The 17,452-nt window shown below is 57.4% G+C and overlaps 2 protein-coding genes across 10 annotated transcripts in view; both read left to right on the forward strand.

Moving 5' to 3' along the window:
• SUN1 (Sad1 and UNC84 domain containing 1) overlaps positions 1–7,797 on the forward strand; it is a 46,963-nt gene extending 39,166 nt beyond the window's left edge. For 8 of the 9 annotated variants that reach the window (XM_039879183.1, XM_039879117.1, XM_039879163.1 and 5 more), the window contains 3 exons: positions 1,674–1,841; positions 5,507–5,599; positions 5,975–7,797. In XM_039879183.1, the coding sequence (XP_039735117.1) occupies positions 1,674–1,841; positions 5,507–5,599; positions 5,975–6,088 (375 nt within the window). In that variant the 3' untranslated portion in view covers positions 6,089–7,797. The remainder of the gene's footprint in view (positions 1–1,673; positions 1,842–5,506; positions 5,600–5,974) is intronic. The other variant, XM_039879148.1, reaches the window with a different exon arrangement.
• A 1,491-nt stretch (positions 7,798–9,288) lies between these two features.
• Positions 9,289–17,452, forward strand: part of GET4 (guided entry of tail-anchored proteins factor 4) — a 15,453-nt gene continuing 7,289 nt past the window's right edge. The window contains exons 1-4 of the mRNA XM_039876384.1: positions 9,289–9,671; positions 16,082–16,160; positions 16,487–16,568; positions 16,884–17,033. Of these exons, the coding sequence (XP_039732318.1) occupies positions 9,301–9,671; positions 16,082–16,160; positions 16,487–16,568; positions 16,884–17,033 (682 nt within the window). The 5' untranslated portion in view covers positions 9,289–9,300. The remainder of the gene's footprint in view (positions 9,672–16,081; positions 16,161–16,486; positions 16,569–16,883; positions 17,034–17,452) is intronic.

The following is a 17,452-nucleotide window of genomic DNA, read 5'->3' on the forward strand; positions in this document are numbered from 1 at the left end:
CGTCGTGTCCTTGTGCGGTCGTGAGCGAGCGTGGCTGTCACAGCTGCGGGCAGGCCTCTGAGACAGCGTGGGCGTGCTTTCCCCCTGTCCGCAGCGAGAACGGGGAGAGGCGCACGCTAAGCTGTGCTCACGCCAAGCCCCAGCGGGCTGCCCCACGGTTAAAGGGCTCGAGGACGAAGCGTTCACGTCATCAGATGTGTCGTTTACCTCGGTGCCGAAATGCTGCCTGCTGGTAGTGATGTTTTTGGAAGAAAATTCAAGTTGTTTTTCACGTGAAACACCCACACGGTAGTCGTCTTTCACTTAAAAACCACCAGCCCAGTCATCAAGGATTCATGATACTCGAGTGTTAAGTAAGTGTCAGGACACGGAAGATTTGGGGTCCTCTGGTGCCATCCGAATGATCCCCTTGTCCTTGGCTGCCCAGCTGGGACAGTGGCCTGGGGGCATGGGGCAGAGGTGACGGCTACTCGGCGAGGTCTGCGGGTCTGGGAGAGCAGATGCGGGGTGAGCACCCTATGGCTGCGCAGGGCCTCCCCCCCCCCCAAGAGACCTCCGTGTGGAGGGCGCAGCCATAGGTCACTAAATGGTGCCACACTGGTGGAACCTGCCAGATCCACCCTCCAGGGTGCCAGGAAAGCCGCCCACAGCGAGGTGCCTCACTCCCCCCGAATGTCCTGGGGGCTGCCGGGAGCCTGCCGTGCCCTCCTGCCCCGGCTGCTGACAGACCCTGACCTTTGGGCTGGCAGAGGAAAACACCCAAAGGGCCCGGACCCCTTGACGCAGGACAGGCAGAAAGGGGAGCCGAGGGCAGCCGGTCACTGGCACTAAAGATAAGCTGGAAACGAGCACAGGCCCGGCGTCCCGGCGTCCCGGCGTCCCCTCACGAAGCCCGAGTGACGTGCGGGCCTCGCCGTGTCCTTGCCCCTCCGCCACTTCCCTGCAAGAAAGGTGGCTGCCGTGCGCCTTGCTGTGTACGCAGGCTGGTTCTGGTCACTGCACAGCAGCATGGCGCCTGGCCTACTGCCGGGTGTCCGCAGCTGGTCACCGAGGCCTTGCCGCAGGCGGGCCTCCTCTTTTGCTGTTAGAAGCCCTCTGGCAGGCAGTGTTCTCTGCCCGCCATTTTTCCTTTTAGCTGGTACGTCAGGGACGGCAGTGGGGCGGGGGGCGGGGCAGACGCGTAAGCCGTGGCTGTGCTGCCAGAGGTCGCGTACGGACCAGTGGCGTGTGAGGGTCTGGTTTCCCCACAGCGTCAGCAGTGGGTTTTGTCAAACTTTCAGATACTGTAATCTGTTAGATGACAAATGGTAACACCCTGTCATTTAAATTTGTATTTTTCTTGTTATGTCAGGTGGGACATCTTGTCATATGTTTGGGGGCCATTTAACCTTATTTTTTTGAAATGTGTTTGTCTCACTCATTTTTCTTTAAGATTCTGGTTATCTTAAGTTTTGCAAACCTGCTCGCGTACTGGGGACGGTCACCCTTTGGGGTTTAAGTTGCAAACCCCTCTCCCCAGTTTGTCTTTGGATTTTGCTCATGATGGTTTTTTTACCACGTAAAAGTTGTATTTTTGCTTCAGTGTTTTCAGTCTTTTTGCTCACAGCTTCTGTTTTCTAAGCGGTTAAGAGCTCGTTCGACTGCTAAGCTCCCGCATGTCGCCTTTTCCCTAGCCTGACATGTACCCGGGGAATTGCTGGGCGTTCAGAGGCTCCCAGGGGTACCTGGTGGTGAGGCTGTCCATGAAGATCCACCCGACCAGCTTCGCCCTGGAGCACATCCCAAAGGCACTGTCGCCCACCGGCAACATCAGCAGCGCCCCCAAGGACTTCGCGGTCTACGTGAGTGGGCGGTCCGGGGGATCCCGGGGGGTCCCAGGGCGATCTCCTCCCCTTGGCACTCTTCTGAGTGAGCAGGCTGCTCGTGGAGGGCACCGTTTCGTCCTTTTCCCAGGGAGGGCCACTTGTAAGGGTGTGTGAGCTACGCCGGGGTGTGTGTCGTGCTAGGCCAAGAGACTTTTGTTTCGTCTCCCATCTCTTCGCGTGTAATGGTGGTTCTGACAACTGTATGGTGTTGAATTTCCAGAAAAGAACAAGGAAGTGGGAAAGGGACACCCAGAATCCCAGCACCCGGAGAAGTCACCATTGATGTGGTGGCATTTCTTGGTCTCTTTTTTTCCCTTTAAAAAATATAGTTGACAACACTGTATAAAATGTTGTTTCTTGCCTTAAAAATTTTTACCTTATTTTTTTTTATGGCAGTTAACTCTTTATATACATCTTCATAAGTAGCAGCAGAAAGTACTGTAGTGTAGCAAATCCCGTTTTACCGTACTAGTTCTCCTGTTATTGAATAATCCAGTTGTCCACGTTTCAGAACGAAGCGCGACATCGTCACATCTTCAGTCATTTCCTTAGACTAGACCCTCAGAAGTGGCACTTACTGTTTCCCAGGGCGTGACGAGGGTGTGAGCGTTTTGAGGGCCATGCGTTCTTTGCACCATACATGTTGTTACTGTTTCTGCCAGTGGTATTTATCCCATTGTTTCCTTTCTAACAGTCCTTTTTTTAAAAAAAAAAAGTCTTCTAACTTGGTAAGTAAATACATCTTATTTAAGTCTATATTTTCACGTATTTCATATGCGTGTTGACTTTTTTGTAGATTCTGGTTTTGTTTTTATTCATGTTTTGGGGTCTTAGTTTTCTTACAGATATTTGAGCTTTTTAATCATGAGTCATTCTGTTACAGAAATAGCGCTACTGTCGGTCTTAATTTTGTGTTTAGTTCCATCTGCTATTACCTGGAGTTTCTTCCGGGGCACTTTCTGCCTAGGAAGTCATTTCCCATTATGAAAACGACGTTCATTCAGAGGGTCACCTGAGTTTCCTACTGGCCGTAGCCTACCTCAGAGGTATCCACTGCCGTGGAGCAAACGTTGCGATACAGTGAGGTACACGAAGTTTTTGGTTTCTTGGTGCGTGTGAAAGTTATGTTCACACCGTACTGCAGTCTGTGAAGCGTGCGATAGCGTTACATCTGAAAAACAATGCGCAGACGTTATCGAATATACTGCATTGCTAAGAAAAAGGCTCACTGTCATCTGAGTCCAGCGAGCCGTAATCTTTGCTGGTGGAGAATCTTGACGATGTCTGCTGCCTGGTCAGGGGGGTGGTTGCTGAAGGCTGGGGGCATTTTTAAAAATAGGACGACAGAGAAATTGGACTGACTCTTTTACGAACGATCTCTCTGTAGCACGCAGTGCTGTTTGATAGTGTCGTGCCCACAGTGGGACTTCTGTCGAAATCGGGGTCAGCCCTGTCAAATCCTGCCGCCGCCCTCTCAGCTGAGGTCATGTCGTAATCTAAGTCCTTTGTTGCCATTTCAGCAGCCTTCACAGCGTCTTCGGCAGGGGTAGATTTTATCTCTGCTCGTCCTCCTTTTCTTTGCTCGTCCGTAAGAGGCAACGCCTCGCTCAGGATTTATCGCGCGACGGCAGCGGGTCAGCCACGTCCTCAGGCTCTGCCGCTAGTTCTCACTCTCTGGCTGTTCCCGCTGCCTGCAGTCGCTTCCCGCACTCAAGTCTTGAGCCCTCTGTCATCGTGAGGGTTGCAGTCTACCTCTCCCAAACTCCTGTTAATGCTGATATTTTGACCTCTTCCCATGAATCACAAATGTTCTCAATGGCACCTAGAATGGGGAATCCTTTCCAGAACGTTTCCAGTTCACTTTGGCCAGATCCATCAGAAGGACCACTGTCCATGGCCGCTGTTGCCTTACGAAATGCACTTCTTAAATAATAAGATTTGAAAGTCAAATTTCTCCTCGATCTACTGGCTACAGAATGGGCGCTGTGCTCGCAGGTATGAAATGACATTCATCTCAGTGTCCGTCCCCGTCAGAGCTCTCGGGTGACCAGGGAGGGACCTCGTCAGTGAGCGGTCATATTTTGAAAGGAATCTTTTCTGAGCAGTAGGTCTCGAAAGTGAGCTTAAAATACTGCGTAAACCATGTTTTAAACAGACATGCCACCATCCAGGCCTGTTCCATTCACAGAGCACCGGCAGAGCAGATTTCACGTCATTCTTGGGGGCCTAGGATTGTCAGAATGGTGAGCGAGCGTTGGCTTCAAGTCTAAGGCGCCGGCCGCGCTGGCCCCTCATGGGAGTTGGCCTGTCCTGGGAGCCTCTGAAGCCAGGATGGACTTTTCCTCTCATTCCGACGGCATCTTCTTCCAACGCGAGCGAGACCGTCTCTCTCGTCCACATCACAAGTCTTGTTTAGAGCGGCCACTTCTTCCGCCATCTGGCCGGACCTCCTGGGGGGCTGGCTGCAGCGTCCCCATCGGCACGTGCTGCCTCTACCCTCCCTCCGCGCCTCTCGGCCTCTGCAGGTCGAAGCGTAAAGTGGGGGCCTCGGTCCGCCCGAGGGCGTGTCGTGCTGGTTTCGTCCAGGCCGCCAAACCTCCGTGGCGGTGCTAAGGCTCTTCTGCTCTCCCAGTCATGTGTCCCCTGGAGCAGCACCTTTAATTCCCTTCAGGACCTGTCCTTCACGTTCACTACTTGGCCGTTTGTCACAAGAGGCTGGGCTTTTGCCTGTCTTGGCTTTCGACGTGCCTCCCCCACGCCGCTTAGCCACGTCTGGTTTTCATTTACAATGAGACTTGACTCTCCCTTTCACTTGAACGCTTAGAGGTCACTGTCAGGTTATAATTGGCCTAATGTCAGGATTGTTGTGCCTTAGGGAACAGAGAAGGCCCGAGGACAGGCAGAGAGATGGGGACCGGCCAGTCGATGAGGCAGTCAGAGCACTCACAGCGTTTATCGGTCAAGCTCGCTCTGTGGGTGCAGTTCATGGCACCCCAAAAGTTACACTCGTAACATCAAAGGTTACTGATCACGCATCACCATAGTCAGTACGGTAATGAAAGATGGGCAGTATTGTGAGAATCACCTGAATGTGACACAGACTCGAGGTGAACAGGTGCTGCCAGCGACATGGCAGAGAGATAGGCCCTGGGCGCAGGGGCCCCGCAGAGCTGCCGTCTGTGAAGAGCGCAGGAGGGCGAGGCCACCGTCCTCCGTTACTGTAGGAAAGTACGGACGGCATAAAGTCGGCCATCTTCACACATGTCATGTGTGCAGTGCAGTGGCATTAGGGACGTTCACAGTGCTATGCAGTTGTCACAGGTGTCCATCCACCGAGCTTTCTTATCACCCAAACCGAAAGGCTGTCCCTGCTGAAACAGATCGCCTGCGCCCCCCCGTCACTGCCTCCCGCTGACTGCCCTCTCCCCTGGACCTGGCCCTCCTGCAGCCTCAGTGTTCCCTGTCAGTGATGGGAGCAGTGAAACCTCCCTCACGGGCCCCGTAATAAAATGCCCTACCTTCCAGAGGCTGCACCACAGCGGAGCAGCAGAGCGGTCCCCCACCTCATGGCGAGGGGGCGCAGTCCTGACGCACACAGTGCCGTGCGCCCCAGTTAAATGGCCGTGTGGTTTCGGTTTCAGGGACTGGAAAATGAATACGAGGAAGAAGGGGAGCTGCTGGGCCAGTTTGTGTACGATCAGGAAGGGGAGTCGCTCCAGATGTTCCATGCTCCGGTGAGCCTGCGCCCGCCCCCTGGCCCCCGTGTCCCGAGGCCGCGCCCTCGTGTCGGTGGGACACGGCTGACCTCACCAAAACGGAGGCCTGAGGGTCGGCCTCTGCCTGCGGCGGAGCTGAGCGCTGGCGTCGAGTCTAGATTTCGCTCCCTGAGTGCGTTGTGACTGAGACAGACTGAAAGTGAGCCTGTGGCGTGTGACGAGTTCTTGGTTTTGCCTGAGCTTCATGTCCTGCGGCAGATGACCCTGTGCATGTTGAAAACTTAGTCGCCAACTCGGCTGCTTCTGTCAAGTATCGCGGACGGGGGAGTGACTGGGCTTGGGGGCGTTCATATGAAAACAAGTGTGACTTCTATTTCTCCCCTTTGATTTCAGAAAAGACCCGAACGAGCTTTCCAAATCGTGGAGCTTCGGGTTCTGTCCAACTGGGGCCATCCCGAGTACACGTGTCTCTACCGGTTCAGAGTCCACGGGGAGCCTATCAAGTAGGCCTCCCCTCGCTCCTCTTGTACATTCTGTATATACTGGGACAGCCCGAAACACTGGATCCTCCCTGAACGAGGCGTAGGACGGACAGCATGACGTCGTCTGTTAAATAAACGTTACTGACCGCCAGCAGCAGGACTGGGGACTGAAGCGGCGACGCCATGCGCCCAGCTGGCCGTTGTGTCCGCGGGAAACACTGCATGTTGAGTGCTCGGGTTTACGGGGGCCGCTGGCAGCGGTGGCTTCGGAAATGCATTTGAATGTATGGTTCGCAAAGACACTTAACTTTGTTTTGGGGATTTGTTTTTAAACATAAAGCTCTTTATACCTGTCTTTCCTTGACGTCAGGAGCAAAGCAAATGAAGTTGAAAGGTTTGAAGTGTTCTCGAAACTTTCACCGGCCCTTTTAAAGGACTTTGAGGGGGTCGGGGACGGGGGTTACCTTTTCAGTCCAGCATACGTATCTTTCAGGGAGAAACAATGTCACCAAGTTTCAGGGTTCCGAGCTCCTTTCCTTTAGGGCGGGGGTTTTCTTTTATTCAGTACCACTAGTTATTTTAAGTCGCCAGGTGGGGAAACGCCTAAAATGTGTTTTTCTGCTCAGTTTGCTCTACTTCTGAGAAAGATTTGCAAGGTCAGGGCTCAGCGTGCCGCTCTCCATGCGGGACCACGGGGGAGTTCGGTTTCGTTTCGGTGCGGGTTGCAGTGGTTCTGACTGGAAGGGGGACGGTCCGGATCCAGACCCCGAGAAAGAGCTCTCAGGTCCGCCAGGCTCATCCCGTTGGGATCGCCCCGGAGTGTCCACTTCACAGCTCGAGTGGGAACCGAGGAATCCAACGGTTGGGTGTTTTCAGGTTGTCTTTTGAATTTGGCTGAAAAGCAAACACTAACGTGCTCCGGATCTCTCAGAGGCTCATGTTTTGAATCTACTGATGCGCTTATCAAAGGGGGACTGGTCAGTGCGGCGAATTCATAGAACCGTTAGGTCGTGACCATGACTTTCCTCACAGTAGCACTTTCTACTGGCTCTGGTGGGGATTTGCCTCTTAGGACGACCGTCAACCGCTCTCCCTCAAGTCCTGCGAGTCTCATTTAGGTTATAATTAATATTTCATACTGAGACTGTTTTACTGAGCAGACTTTATAAATGAGATGTCCACAAGGCACTTAAAGTGTTACAGATGTTTTACCTTAAAATTATTTAAGTTTTATTGGGTTAAGACAGTTTCTTGGTGTACCATAAATCCTGTATTTTTCAGAAAAAAAGATAAAATGATGGTGCTGACTGGTTTTCTGAAGAGTTTTATGTAAATTGCACAACAGTCCTCAAACATACAAAAACTACATAACAGAAAGTAGCATTTTTTCACTTACAATCAGAACTAATGCCTATGCAGTTAAGTTGGATACAATGTACACAGATGTTTCATATATTACGGGATAAATATATAAATCAAAATTTCCTATATAAAACAGTTGGGGAGTTGGGTTGGAAATATTTTGAATATTAATTTATTTTTAAAGATGCAAGATAGGACTTTGTGCAATGTATTTTTGTAAATGCTTTTCAAAATATTTGTCTTTGGTAGTCTTTCTTTTGCTGCCACCAAATTGATAAGATGCTATTGAAATGTTTAAATAAAGAGTTTTAATTTTTAAAAGTGCATGTGAAATTTCAAATGGATAATAAACAGTATATTTCTTTTCTCAAATTGCCTTGTTTCTGCTGTGGGGCTGTGGGGGAGACGACAGGCCTGGCATCTAACGGTCACCCCTCCTCAGAGCTGACCCCAGGCCCGTGCCTTTCCCAGGGCACCTCTTCTGTAGGGAGGCCCGCTCGGACACCAGGCGGAAGTGTAGGGAACATGTTTGACAAGGAGAAAATCAGGACACAAGGAGATGGACCTCCTCAGAGGAACACCCTGCCACGGCCTCCTGTTACCACGCATGGGTGTGGCCACGAGCTCGCTTTGGAGCCCGGCACGCGTGTAGGGGCCGCCTGCCGTGTGGGAGGCCTGAGCCGCAGCCCACGTGAGCAGAACAAGGCCTCTCCTGGGGAGCAGAAGTGGGGGCAGCAGCAGTCTGCAAGGAGAGGCGGACCAGCGCTGAGAGGAGTGGCTGGAGCAGCGCTCTTGTCTGTCGGGGCGACACCAGAGGCCACTGACGGTAGAAGTGTCGCTGAGTCAAAGCCGGACTGGGCAAGCTGCAGTCCTTGGAGGAGCCAAGGTCGCTCGCTGGAGAGAGCAGTAGCTGTGAAGTCTCCCTCCCACCTCCCTGCCCAGCCCTTGATTTTCAGGGACATCCATTGTTACTATCATTTTTATTCTGGCAACAGGTGTGCCTGCTGGGCAGAAATGTGACATACACTTTCCCCCAAATGATGGCACAGCACTCTCGCAGCTGTATTTTTCAGAAAAAGATAAAATGGTGCTGACTGGTTTTCTTAAGTTTTATGTATGTTGCACAACAATCTTCAAATACACAAAAACTACGCAAAGTAGCATTTTTTTCACTCATCGAAACTAATGCTTATGCAGGTTAAAGTTGGATACAGCGTACACAGATGTTTCATATATTGCCGGATAAATATAGAAATCGACTTTTCCTATCTAAAACAACTTGGGAGTTGGTGTGGAAATATTTTTTCCAATTATCAAAACCCGGAGATCTGTCGGTAAGGAGCTTTTCACAGCCGATGTCCCCGTGCATGGATGCACCCCGTGAGTTTACCAGGCACCGGTTTATGCACATTTGTTTCCGTTTTTTCTTATACAAACCGCATACACAATGCTAACTAATCGATATCTGTAAATAAGAGTGTGCTGCCACTGGAAATCCGACGGGACCCTCGCACCTGCTTGGGCGCAAAGCTCTCCCCGAAAGAGGGAGCCCGTTCCCCAAGGGGGCGGTCGGGACTTGGTTCTGTAGTAGTCACCCAGCGGCTGCCCGCGAACACCGTGTGGCCTTTAGACTTTGCTAGGGGCCACGGGAATGATTACAACACCCTTTTTGTCTTAAAACCCGTAAACATGTCCACGATCGCGGGGCTGGCAGCCGTTACGCCGGGGCCGCCCTCCCTCCCGGATGCGCCCTGGGCAGCGGGGCCCCCGGCCGGGGCCGCAGGCAGCGCCGGACCCTCACGTGCGCCGCCATTGTGGCGTCAGCGCGCCGCCGCGGTCACGTGGCCTCGCAGGCTCCACGGTCCGCCCGCGGTCATGTGGCCGGCAGCCGCCCACCCTCCCGCGGTCACGTGGCCTCCCTCCGCAGCCCGCCCCCGCCGTCACGTGGCCGGCGCCGGCGCGCTCTTCCCATCCGCGCGCGGCTCCTCGCGGGCCACCGTAGAGGACGTCGGGCGGCCGCCGGGACGGAAGCCGAGAGGCGCTGCCGACCGCGCCTGCGACAGCGTCAGCCCTGCGCGGAGCGCCGGCCCGATGGCGGCGGCGGCGGCGATGGCCGAGCAGGAGAGCGCCCGGAACGGCGCCCGCAACCGCGGCGGCGTCCAGCGCGTGGAGGGCAAGCTGCGCGCCAGCGTGGAGAAGGGCGACTACTACGAGGCGCACCAGATGTACCGGACCCTCTTCTTCAGGTACCGCCGCGCCCGGCCGCCGCCTGCCGGGCCCTCCGCCCGGCCGCCGGGCCCGCCGCCCCGCCCCGGCCGCTTCCCATTGGCCGCGCCGCGCCGCCCCGCGTCCCCGTTGGCCCGCGCGGCTGCCTGTCGCCTGGGCGGCCGGAGCGGGCGGCCGTGGGGTGGCCGGGCGGAGGGCTCCGGCCCCGGCCCTGACCCCGGCCGGACGTCGGCTTCCCGCTCCCCGGCCTCCCCGTGCCCAGCCCGCCGCCACCCGGCTGTCCCGGCCGCCTCCTGTCCCCCGCCCCGCCCGGCGTCCCCTCCCCCTGCCCGGCCCGCCGCCGAGCCCCCCGGTGGCCGGACCCCCGCAGGCCGGGCCGGGCCGCGCGGACCCCCGAGGGCCGTTCGGTTGAAACCCGCACGCGACGTCTCGCGGTTTTCCTCCCACCGGGCAGGGAGCCGTGAGGGTTTAAGCCTGTTTCTGTCCCTGTCTTGTCGCCCTCGCCCGCCCGCGCCGTCCCAACGCAGCTGTTTCCCAAGCCGGCCGTGCGGCTGCCGAGCTGCTCTGTGGCGGGTGGGCCGGGCCGCGGGTGTGAGCGCGGCTTCGGACACTGCAGGGACGCACGGGCGCCGGCCGCGTGTCGAGTGACCCTGGCGCACCCTGGATTCAGTCAGATGCGCCTCGTTTTATTAGGACGGCCGCAGACGTTTTCGAGTGCCGCGTGGCCTGCGTTAATTGTTAGTTCCCCCCCCCGCCCCGACTGCCGCGTGTCACTGTTCTGCTCCCATCTGCCGTAATTTCTAACGCGTTTCGTGTGTGTAGGGCGACCCTGTGAACCGCACAGGGTCCTGGACCCTTAGGGTTCAAGGCGGAAGACAGTTGGGCTGTTGGCGAGAACCTGGGTGCACTTTAAAGATAACGAATTTGATCCTCCCTGTGCGTGCCTTTTCTGTCCAAGGCCGGAGAAGAGCAGACGTTCTGGTACGTTTGACGGCGGCGGGGTCTGGCCTTGACACCGTTTGGGCAGAGACTTGAAGTTTTCTCGAAATAGCAAGTTGAATCACTCTCTTGGGCATTCTGGGATGCTTTCTGCTCTGGCTTTAGCTTACCAGTTTATGTTCGGCTTAAACGTGGTGCCTCGTACATGCCCCACGGCGCTGGGGCTTGGTGGTGGCCCAGAGGACCAGGTGGCACTGAATGGACTGCTCTTCAAGGAACTAGCCAGAGATGTAGGGGAGCATTGAACCATGTTATGTCTGCTTGGCAGCTTAGCCAATCAGAAGTCTAGGTGATGGGGAGCTTTTTTTTGGTGCTCAAGGTTTTGCCTGGTGCTTGCTGTTCCTGGGATTGTGTGGAGGTATTTGCCCCAGTGTTTAGTCAGCAAAACGATCTCCCCAAAGACGGCGTTCCTCGGTCTGAGCTGGTTCTGCAGGAGGCGCTGTGTGAGGAGCGTGGCTGTGGCTGAGCGTGAGCGTGACACCTCGCTCAGGACACCTCGCGGAGCCTGTCTGAGCCCCGCTTCCTCATGGGTCATTTGGGGCATCCCTGCACCTCTTCAGGAATCGTGACAAGTCAGCGACGCGCCATTGGCCTTGCTGGGGAACGCAGGGGACCGAGTGAGCACTGGCCATGTGGCCGTCCCTGGGGCCTGAGATAGCCTGGCTTTGTCCCTGACCTCCAGTCTACAGTCCACGTGGAGACCCGTGATTGCAGTCCTGGTTTAGAACCCTCCGTGCGTGTGTGGCTTCTGGAGAAGTCACGGTCACCAAATCATGCTAATTTTTTAATGTCATTTTACTAATAAACGTATATATATTTAACATATTTGTGTAAAGCATACGATTTGATTTATTTCCATATTTGTATACATCCAATTAAGACGTTGAAAAACAGCCTCCAGCACCTGCAGAGTGTGCTCATCCCCTTGGGTTCCGGGCCTCGCCCCTCACCCCTCGGCAGGCCCCGGCCTGGCAGGATGGCTTGGTTGGCATTTCCTAGAGTTCTGTGTAAGTGGACTCGTGGCGTAGCCTCTTTTTTCAGCCTGACATTTTGAATTCGCTCAGCACAGTCGTCTCGAGGTCCGTCCTCGTGTGTGTCCGTTCGTTTTCGTTGCCGAGTGGTGTTCTGTTGTGTGGACGGAGCTCGGTTTGTGTGTCCGCCCGCTGCCAGCCTGTTTTACTTCGCTTCCGTTGTGCCCCATGGCAGTCTCCGGGGGAGGAGAGCAGTTGGGCACAGTGGCTGATTGCAGTGGTGGGCAGCGTCCCACAGGCATGGCCAGGAGTCGCTGGTGCGGCTGGGTCAGCCGGAGGCGGAGCGTCGTGTCAGGGTCTGGCTCTGCCCCGTCGATGGTGCTGGAGGCGGTGGGCGGCCGCCTTGTGTGGTCAGACCTTTCTTCTCCAGGACGAGGAGGTGGTCCGTTACTAGTAATCTGTTAGACCACCCACCGTTCGCTTCAGTGACCATCTGCAGGGTGGCCCAGTGCCGCCACCATCAGCTGGAGGGGCCTCCTGGGCCGGCGCTGTGTTTACCTTCCTGCTGGGGGCCTTTCCGAGACCCGTGTCGGGGATCCATGTGGCCCTTGTGGCCAGAACCTCGTTTTGCCTCTTCAGTGGAGAAATGTTTTAAAGGAAAACATTTGCTTCTTAAGTGGAGAAATGTTTTAAAGGAAAACCTTACGACGTGCGTGCTCTGCAGCCCGTGGCTACGCTGGCCGTCTCCGGAGGGAGCGGCTGGGACTCGGACGGCTGTGCCTCCCACTTCAGGTCGTGCCTTTGGAGTGACCGAGCCCAGCCTGCGCGCCTTCGTGGGGTGTCGCTTAGCCGAGGCGTGTTCCGCCGCACGCGGGTCCCAGGTCCTCTTCCCCACTGGTCCGTCGACGGACACGGGTCTGTGTCAGTGCCTTGGCCGTTGTGAACAGCGCTGCGGTCAGCGCCGGGCTGCGTGTGGTTTTGAGTCAGGGTTTTCATATTCTTCACACAGCCGCAGGGGAGCGACTGCCGGGTCGTGTGGCAGCTCTGCTTGAATTTTTCGAGGCACCTCCATGCCGTTCCCGCGGCTGCACCAGCGTACGCTCCCACCGGCTGAGCACGGGGGCGCCCTTGCTCCGCGTCGTCACCGTGTCTGCCGTCTTGTGGATGACAGCCGTTCCGACAGGCGTGGGGAGTAGCTCGCTGTGGTTTTGATTGATGTCTCCCTGACGACCGGTGGTGTCGAGCATGAGATTTTTATAATTTTTGGATGTCGGTTCCTTTCCGGAACATCCCTTGCAGACACCGTCTCCCCGCCGGTTGGTCGGTTGTCCTTCCGTGTCGTCGGTAGTTTCCTCGGCCGTGCAGGGTCTTTTAGTTGGACGTGGTCTCACTCGTTTGTTTTCGTTTCCTTGGCTGTTGGCGTCAAATTCGCAAAAACACCACTGAGACCGAGTCCAGCGCCTGCGTTTCCTTCCGTGCGTTTTATTGTTTCAGGTCTGCGTTCAAGTCTTTCACCCGTTTGGAGTTAATTTGCACGTGTGGTGTCGACGGCAGCCTCGATCACCCCTCACGCGTCTGTCCGGTTTCCCCGGCACCATTTGTTGAAGAGACTCCTTACTTCGTTGAGTGTTTTCGGCTCCTTCGTCGTGAGTCGGTGGCGTCGTGCCTCGTTCCCCGCGGTGTGCGTGGAGTGTCGTCTGCTGCCGTCACGGCGCCGCTCTGTCTGCCTTCGGGTCGGCTAACGATGGCTCGATGTGTTTGCGGCTCCTACGCCGCGTGCGTGTTAGTAAACGTCGTTCCCGATGGCGTCTTTTCGGATTATAAAACGTCTGCTTCTCGTTAGCTGTTGCGTTGGGTGTAAGCGCGGCCGTCCTCTGCGCGGCCTTGGCTTGGAGCGTCGCCGTCCACCCTCACCTTGAGCCTTCGTTCGCCTTCGGAGCTGAGGCGCGTCTCCTGGCGGCAGCAGATGGCTGGGTGCTGGTTCCTGACCCGTTCAGAACCCTTCCGTGCCTTTGGGTGGGTGAGGCCATCCGTGTACACTTGGGGTGATGACCGATCCGTGAGGACTGAGCACGGCCACCTCATCTTCTGTTTTCTGGGTGCTCCGTGTCCCCAGAGTTTCTTTGCCCTCGTGTCTTGTCCGCTGCGTTAGGGTGGAGGTTTTCTGTGATGTTTTTCTCCATTTCCTCTTTTCTTCTGTCTTACGTCTGGGCTCCGGATGTTTGTTTTGTGGTCACTCTGGGGTTCGTGTCATGTGTTTCGCAGACAGTGCAGCCCTTTGTCAGCGTCGCCCGTCTGCAAGCTCCACCCCCTTCCTCCTCCCTTCACGTTGTGTATTCGTCACCTAAACAAGGTGGCTGTGGTTTTTTTTTTTCCCCCTTAAAATTTTTATGGTCTAATTGTTTAACACCCTATTCTGAAACAGTCGTAATCCTCTGCTCCTGTCTGTCTGTCTGTCCCCGTAAAGTGTCGTGTACTTTTTTGAGTTTTTGTTTTCAGTCGACGCGCTCCTTTCAGCTCCTTCTAGCACGGGCCTCGTGGTGCCTCCCCTCGAGGGAAAGCCGCCTTCTTCACATCTGAAGGGTGGCTTTGCCGGACGTCGTCTTCTCAGCCGGACAGTGTCTGCTGAGAAAGCCGATGACAGCCGCCGGGCTTTCCTGCGTCGGGCACCGCCTTTCCCCGGCCACCTTGAGAGCTCTGTCACTCACTTCTGGTCGCTTGAGCGTGGCGTCTTGGAGAAGGCCTTTTCGTGTTGAGATAACTAGGTCTTCCGTTCGCGCGTCGGACCTGGACGTCCAGTCCCGTCCCCAGGTTTGGGGCGGTCCCACCGATCGCTTCTCTGAGCGGGCTCTGCTCCCTCCCCCGTCTCTTCCGGGATCCACGCTGTCCTCTGACGCCCTCCCCAGGGGAGGCGGGTGGCCCTTGTGGACCCCTCGGCTCAGCAGATCGTCCCCGTCCTCGCGAGCCGTGTCCAGGCTTCCGCGTGTGCGCGCTGCCCCGTCCCACCGTCTGCTCCGTCTGCTCTGTCTGCAGTGCTTTCTCGAGCTTTCCTTGTCCCCACCCAGGTCCGCACCCCAGGTCCGTCTGTCCTCTGGTGGAGTTTACTTCTCCTGTTCATCAAGTTTACTCCTGAGCTTTCTCATGTCCCCTTGAGCTCCGTCGAGATTGCTGCTGGGAATTCCGTCACTTAGAGCGCGGCCCCCCGTGACTTTGAGCTGGGTTTCTGGAGGTTGCCGAGCTGCCTGGTTGCTCATGGTGCTGGCGGGTCGTCCTCTGCTGCTGCGGTTGGAAGGAGCCGGCGCTTTTCTCCAGGTTAAGTTGGACTCGAGAGGTCCAGCAGGTGGTGATTAGAGGTCCTTCCGTCGTTTTCCAGCAGATGGCGCTCTGGCCCAGTGTTCGTTTTACCTGCGCACGCGAGGCTCCGGGCCCGTGGTGGGAGGGGGGTCGCCGCCTGGGTGTCGGGGTGCTGGGCGCTCTACTGTGTCGGGGCCGCCTGGGTCCCACGCCCCAGCGTGTTGAGCAGGCAACTTTCGCTGGGTTAGGGGCGAGTGACTAGTTGTAGAGTTATGGGGAGACACAAAGGGGCATCTCACTCCATGTGATGCTCTGTTTTCAAATAAGGGCAAAACAAAGGAGGAACCGCACAGGCGCCCGCTGTGTGGGTGACGACGCCCCTGCCTGTGCCTAGGGCTGTGCGGCTGGGCGACTCCAGGCTGGAGGCTGCTTGCTCTGGCCGTGCTCAGCCCCCTGAGGCCTTGGGGACAGCTCCTCCCTGCTCGGTCACCCAGGACCCACGTGCCCTCCCAGCCCAAAAGCCCAAAAAGAAGCATGTTCACTTTCCACAGGTGCCTTTCACTTTTTTGTAGTTTTCAGCTTTTCTCCACCTGCAGCACGCAGTTCTGACTCACTGCGGAGGGACTGGCGGGAAGCCCTGGGCGGTGTGTGCGCAGGGGACGGTCCCGTTCCCCTCCCCCACCTGGGCGCCTGTGCTCTGGGGGAGGCCACAAGCTGTGTCACACCCAGGGTCGCTTAGTCTGCCTTGCAGGGACCTGTTTCCTCCATCCGGTGTTCTGAGAAGTCATCTGTCAGTGCTTCTACAGAGTTTAGCGTGGTGTCACGAATAAGCAGAGACGGGGGGTGTGGTTGTCACTCAGGGTAAACGCCTGCAGCCCCGCGTGCCCGCGCAGGAGGCCGCGTGAAGCCGTGCGCCCCCGCGAGCTTGTTCAGAGCGAACGCCGTGGCGCCAGGGAGCGTGCAGGACGAGCGGGAGAGGGTGCGTGTGCGCGCGCACACGCGGCACCCGCGGAGCCCTGACGGCCACAGCCCCGGAAACCGCCGGCCTCTTTCCAGCCTCGCGCGCAGCAGTTTCCTGTCCTTGGTGCCGGGCGGGGCGGCGGGAGGGGGCAAGGGGCTCTCTGGGGGACGAGCAGCTGGCCTGACGGGCTCCCCGCCCCCCGCAGGTACACGTCGCAGAGCAGGCACGCGGAGGCCCGGGAGCTCATGTGCTCGGGGGCGCTGCTCTTCTTCGGCCACGGCCAGGTAAGCCGCGGGCGTCCCCAGGTGTCTCGGCTCGAGGCCTGTGGGTCGGAACGGGGACACCCAGGGAGAGGCCTGAGCACGACCTTGAGCTGTCCTTGGCGCTGGCCCTGCTTCCTGCAGCTGGGCGAGTGTCCTCGAGCCCGGGGTCCACACGCGGGCTCTGGCGCCCGCCGGCGCGCCCAGGCCGGGGTCCGTTCCCCAGCAGCACTGCCGAGCGCCCTGGTCTCAGCGCTGCTCCCCCACGAGTGTCCGCCCCGCGGCCCCGTCACTTCACACACCGCTGCGCCCCCAGCCCTGTGGTTCTTGTCTGTTCCCACGTTTTGTAGCAAAACAGTGCTGCAGACTTGTCCATGCTGGTCTTGGAGTCGCTGGAGAAGGCAGAGGTGGAGGTGGCCGACGAGCTGTTGGGTGAGGCTTTCTGAGGCGCACAGGGTCCCTTTGCCTGTGGGACAGTTTCAAGGCCGGTCTTTCACGTAGCGCTGCCCCGCACACGGACCCGGGAACCCGTGCTGAGCCGTCCCAGAGACCCGGCTGCGGGCTGCCCTGCGTGCCGTGGAGGGGGCATGGGCTGCTGGCTCTGCGGGGGGTGCACGGGGCGGCCCTGGGTGGCACCGGCCCTGTGGGGGGCCGCAGGACACACTGCCGGTGGCTCGTCTGCCTTCCCTTGAAGGGAGAGCTGCAGGCTGCCTGTCCTGTGGGTAAGGGTCTGCCGTGTCGTTTTAGAAAATCTGGCTAAACTGTTCAGCCTGATGGACCCCAGTTCCCCGGAGCGCGTGGCCTTCGTGTCCAGAGCCCTGAAGTGGTCCAGCGGCGGCTCGGGGAAGCTGGGCCACCCCCGGCTGCACCAGCTGCTGGCCCTCACCCTGTGGAAAGGTAAGCCTGCCGTTGGGGGGCCGCGGGGGAGCTCTAGACCACACGTCCCCGGCGCACCTCCGAGGAGGCCATCTGGAGCCGCCTCGGGCATGCAGCGCGGAGGGGAGGCAGGGTCGCGAGTGGCGAACGGAGGTGGGTACTTGGTCACTTCCGCGAACGCGGCCCGTGCGAGTCCAGCAGAATCACACAGACCCCGACAGCAGGGCCGGCCGAGCAGCTCCGCGTCAGGAGCTGTGGACCGCCACCTGGTGTGTTGGTCACAAGTGTCACCGAAGAAGGTGGGCCGAGAACGGGCCACTGAGATCCGCAGGCATATAAGTCACCTGCCAAGACGCAGGACTGGTTCCTGACCGGCTCCCGGTGACCCCACTTTGAGGACAGTCTGACGATAACTGGGGTTTACTGTCTGTCCAGTGTGG

Source organism: Pteropus medius, unplaced genomic scaffold (genome assembly GCF_902729225.1).
Source record: "Pteropus medius unplaced genomic scaffold, Ma_sr-lr_union100, whole genome shotgun sequence".
Classification (NCBI taxonomy): Eukaryota; Metazoa; Chordata; class Mammalia; order Chiroptera; family Pteropodidae; genus Pteropus; species Pteropus medius.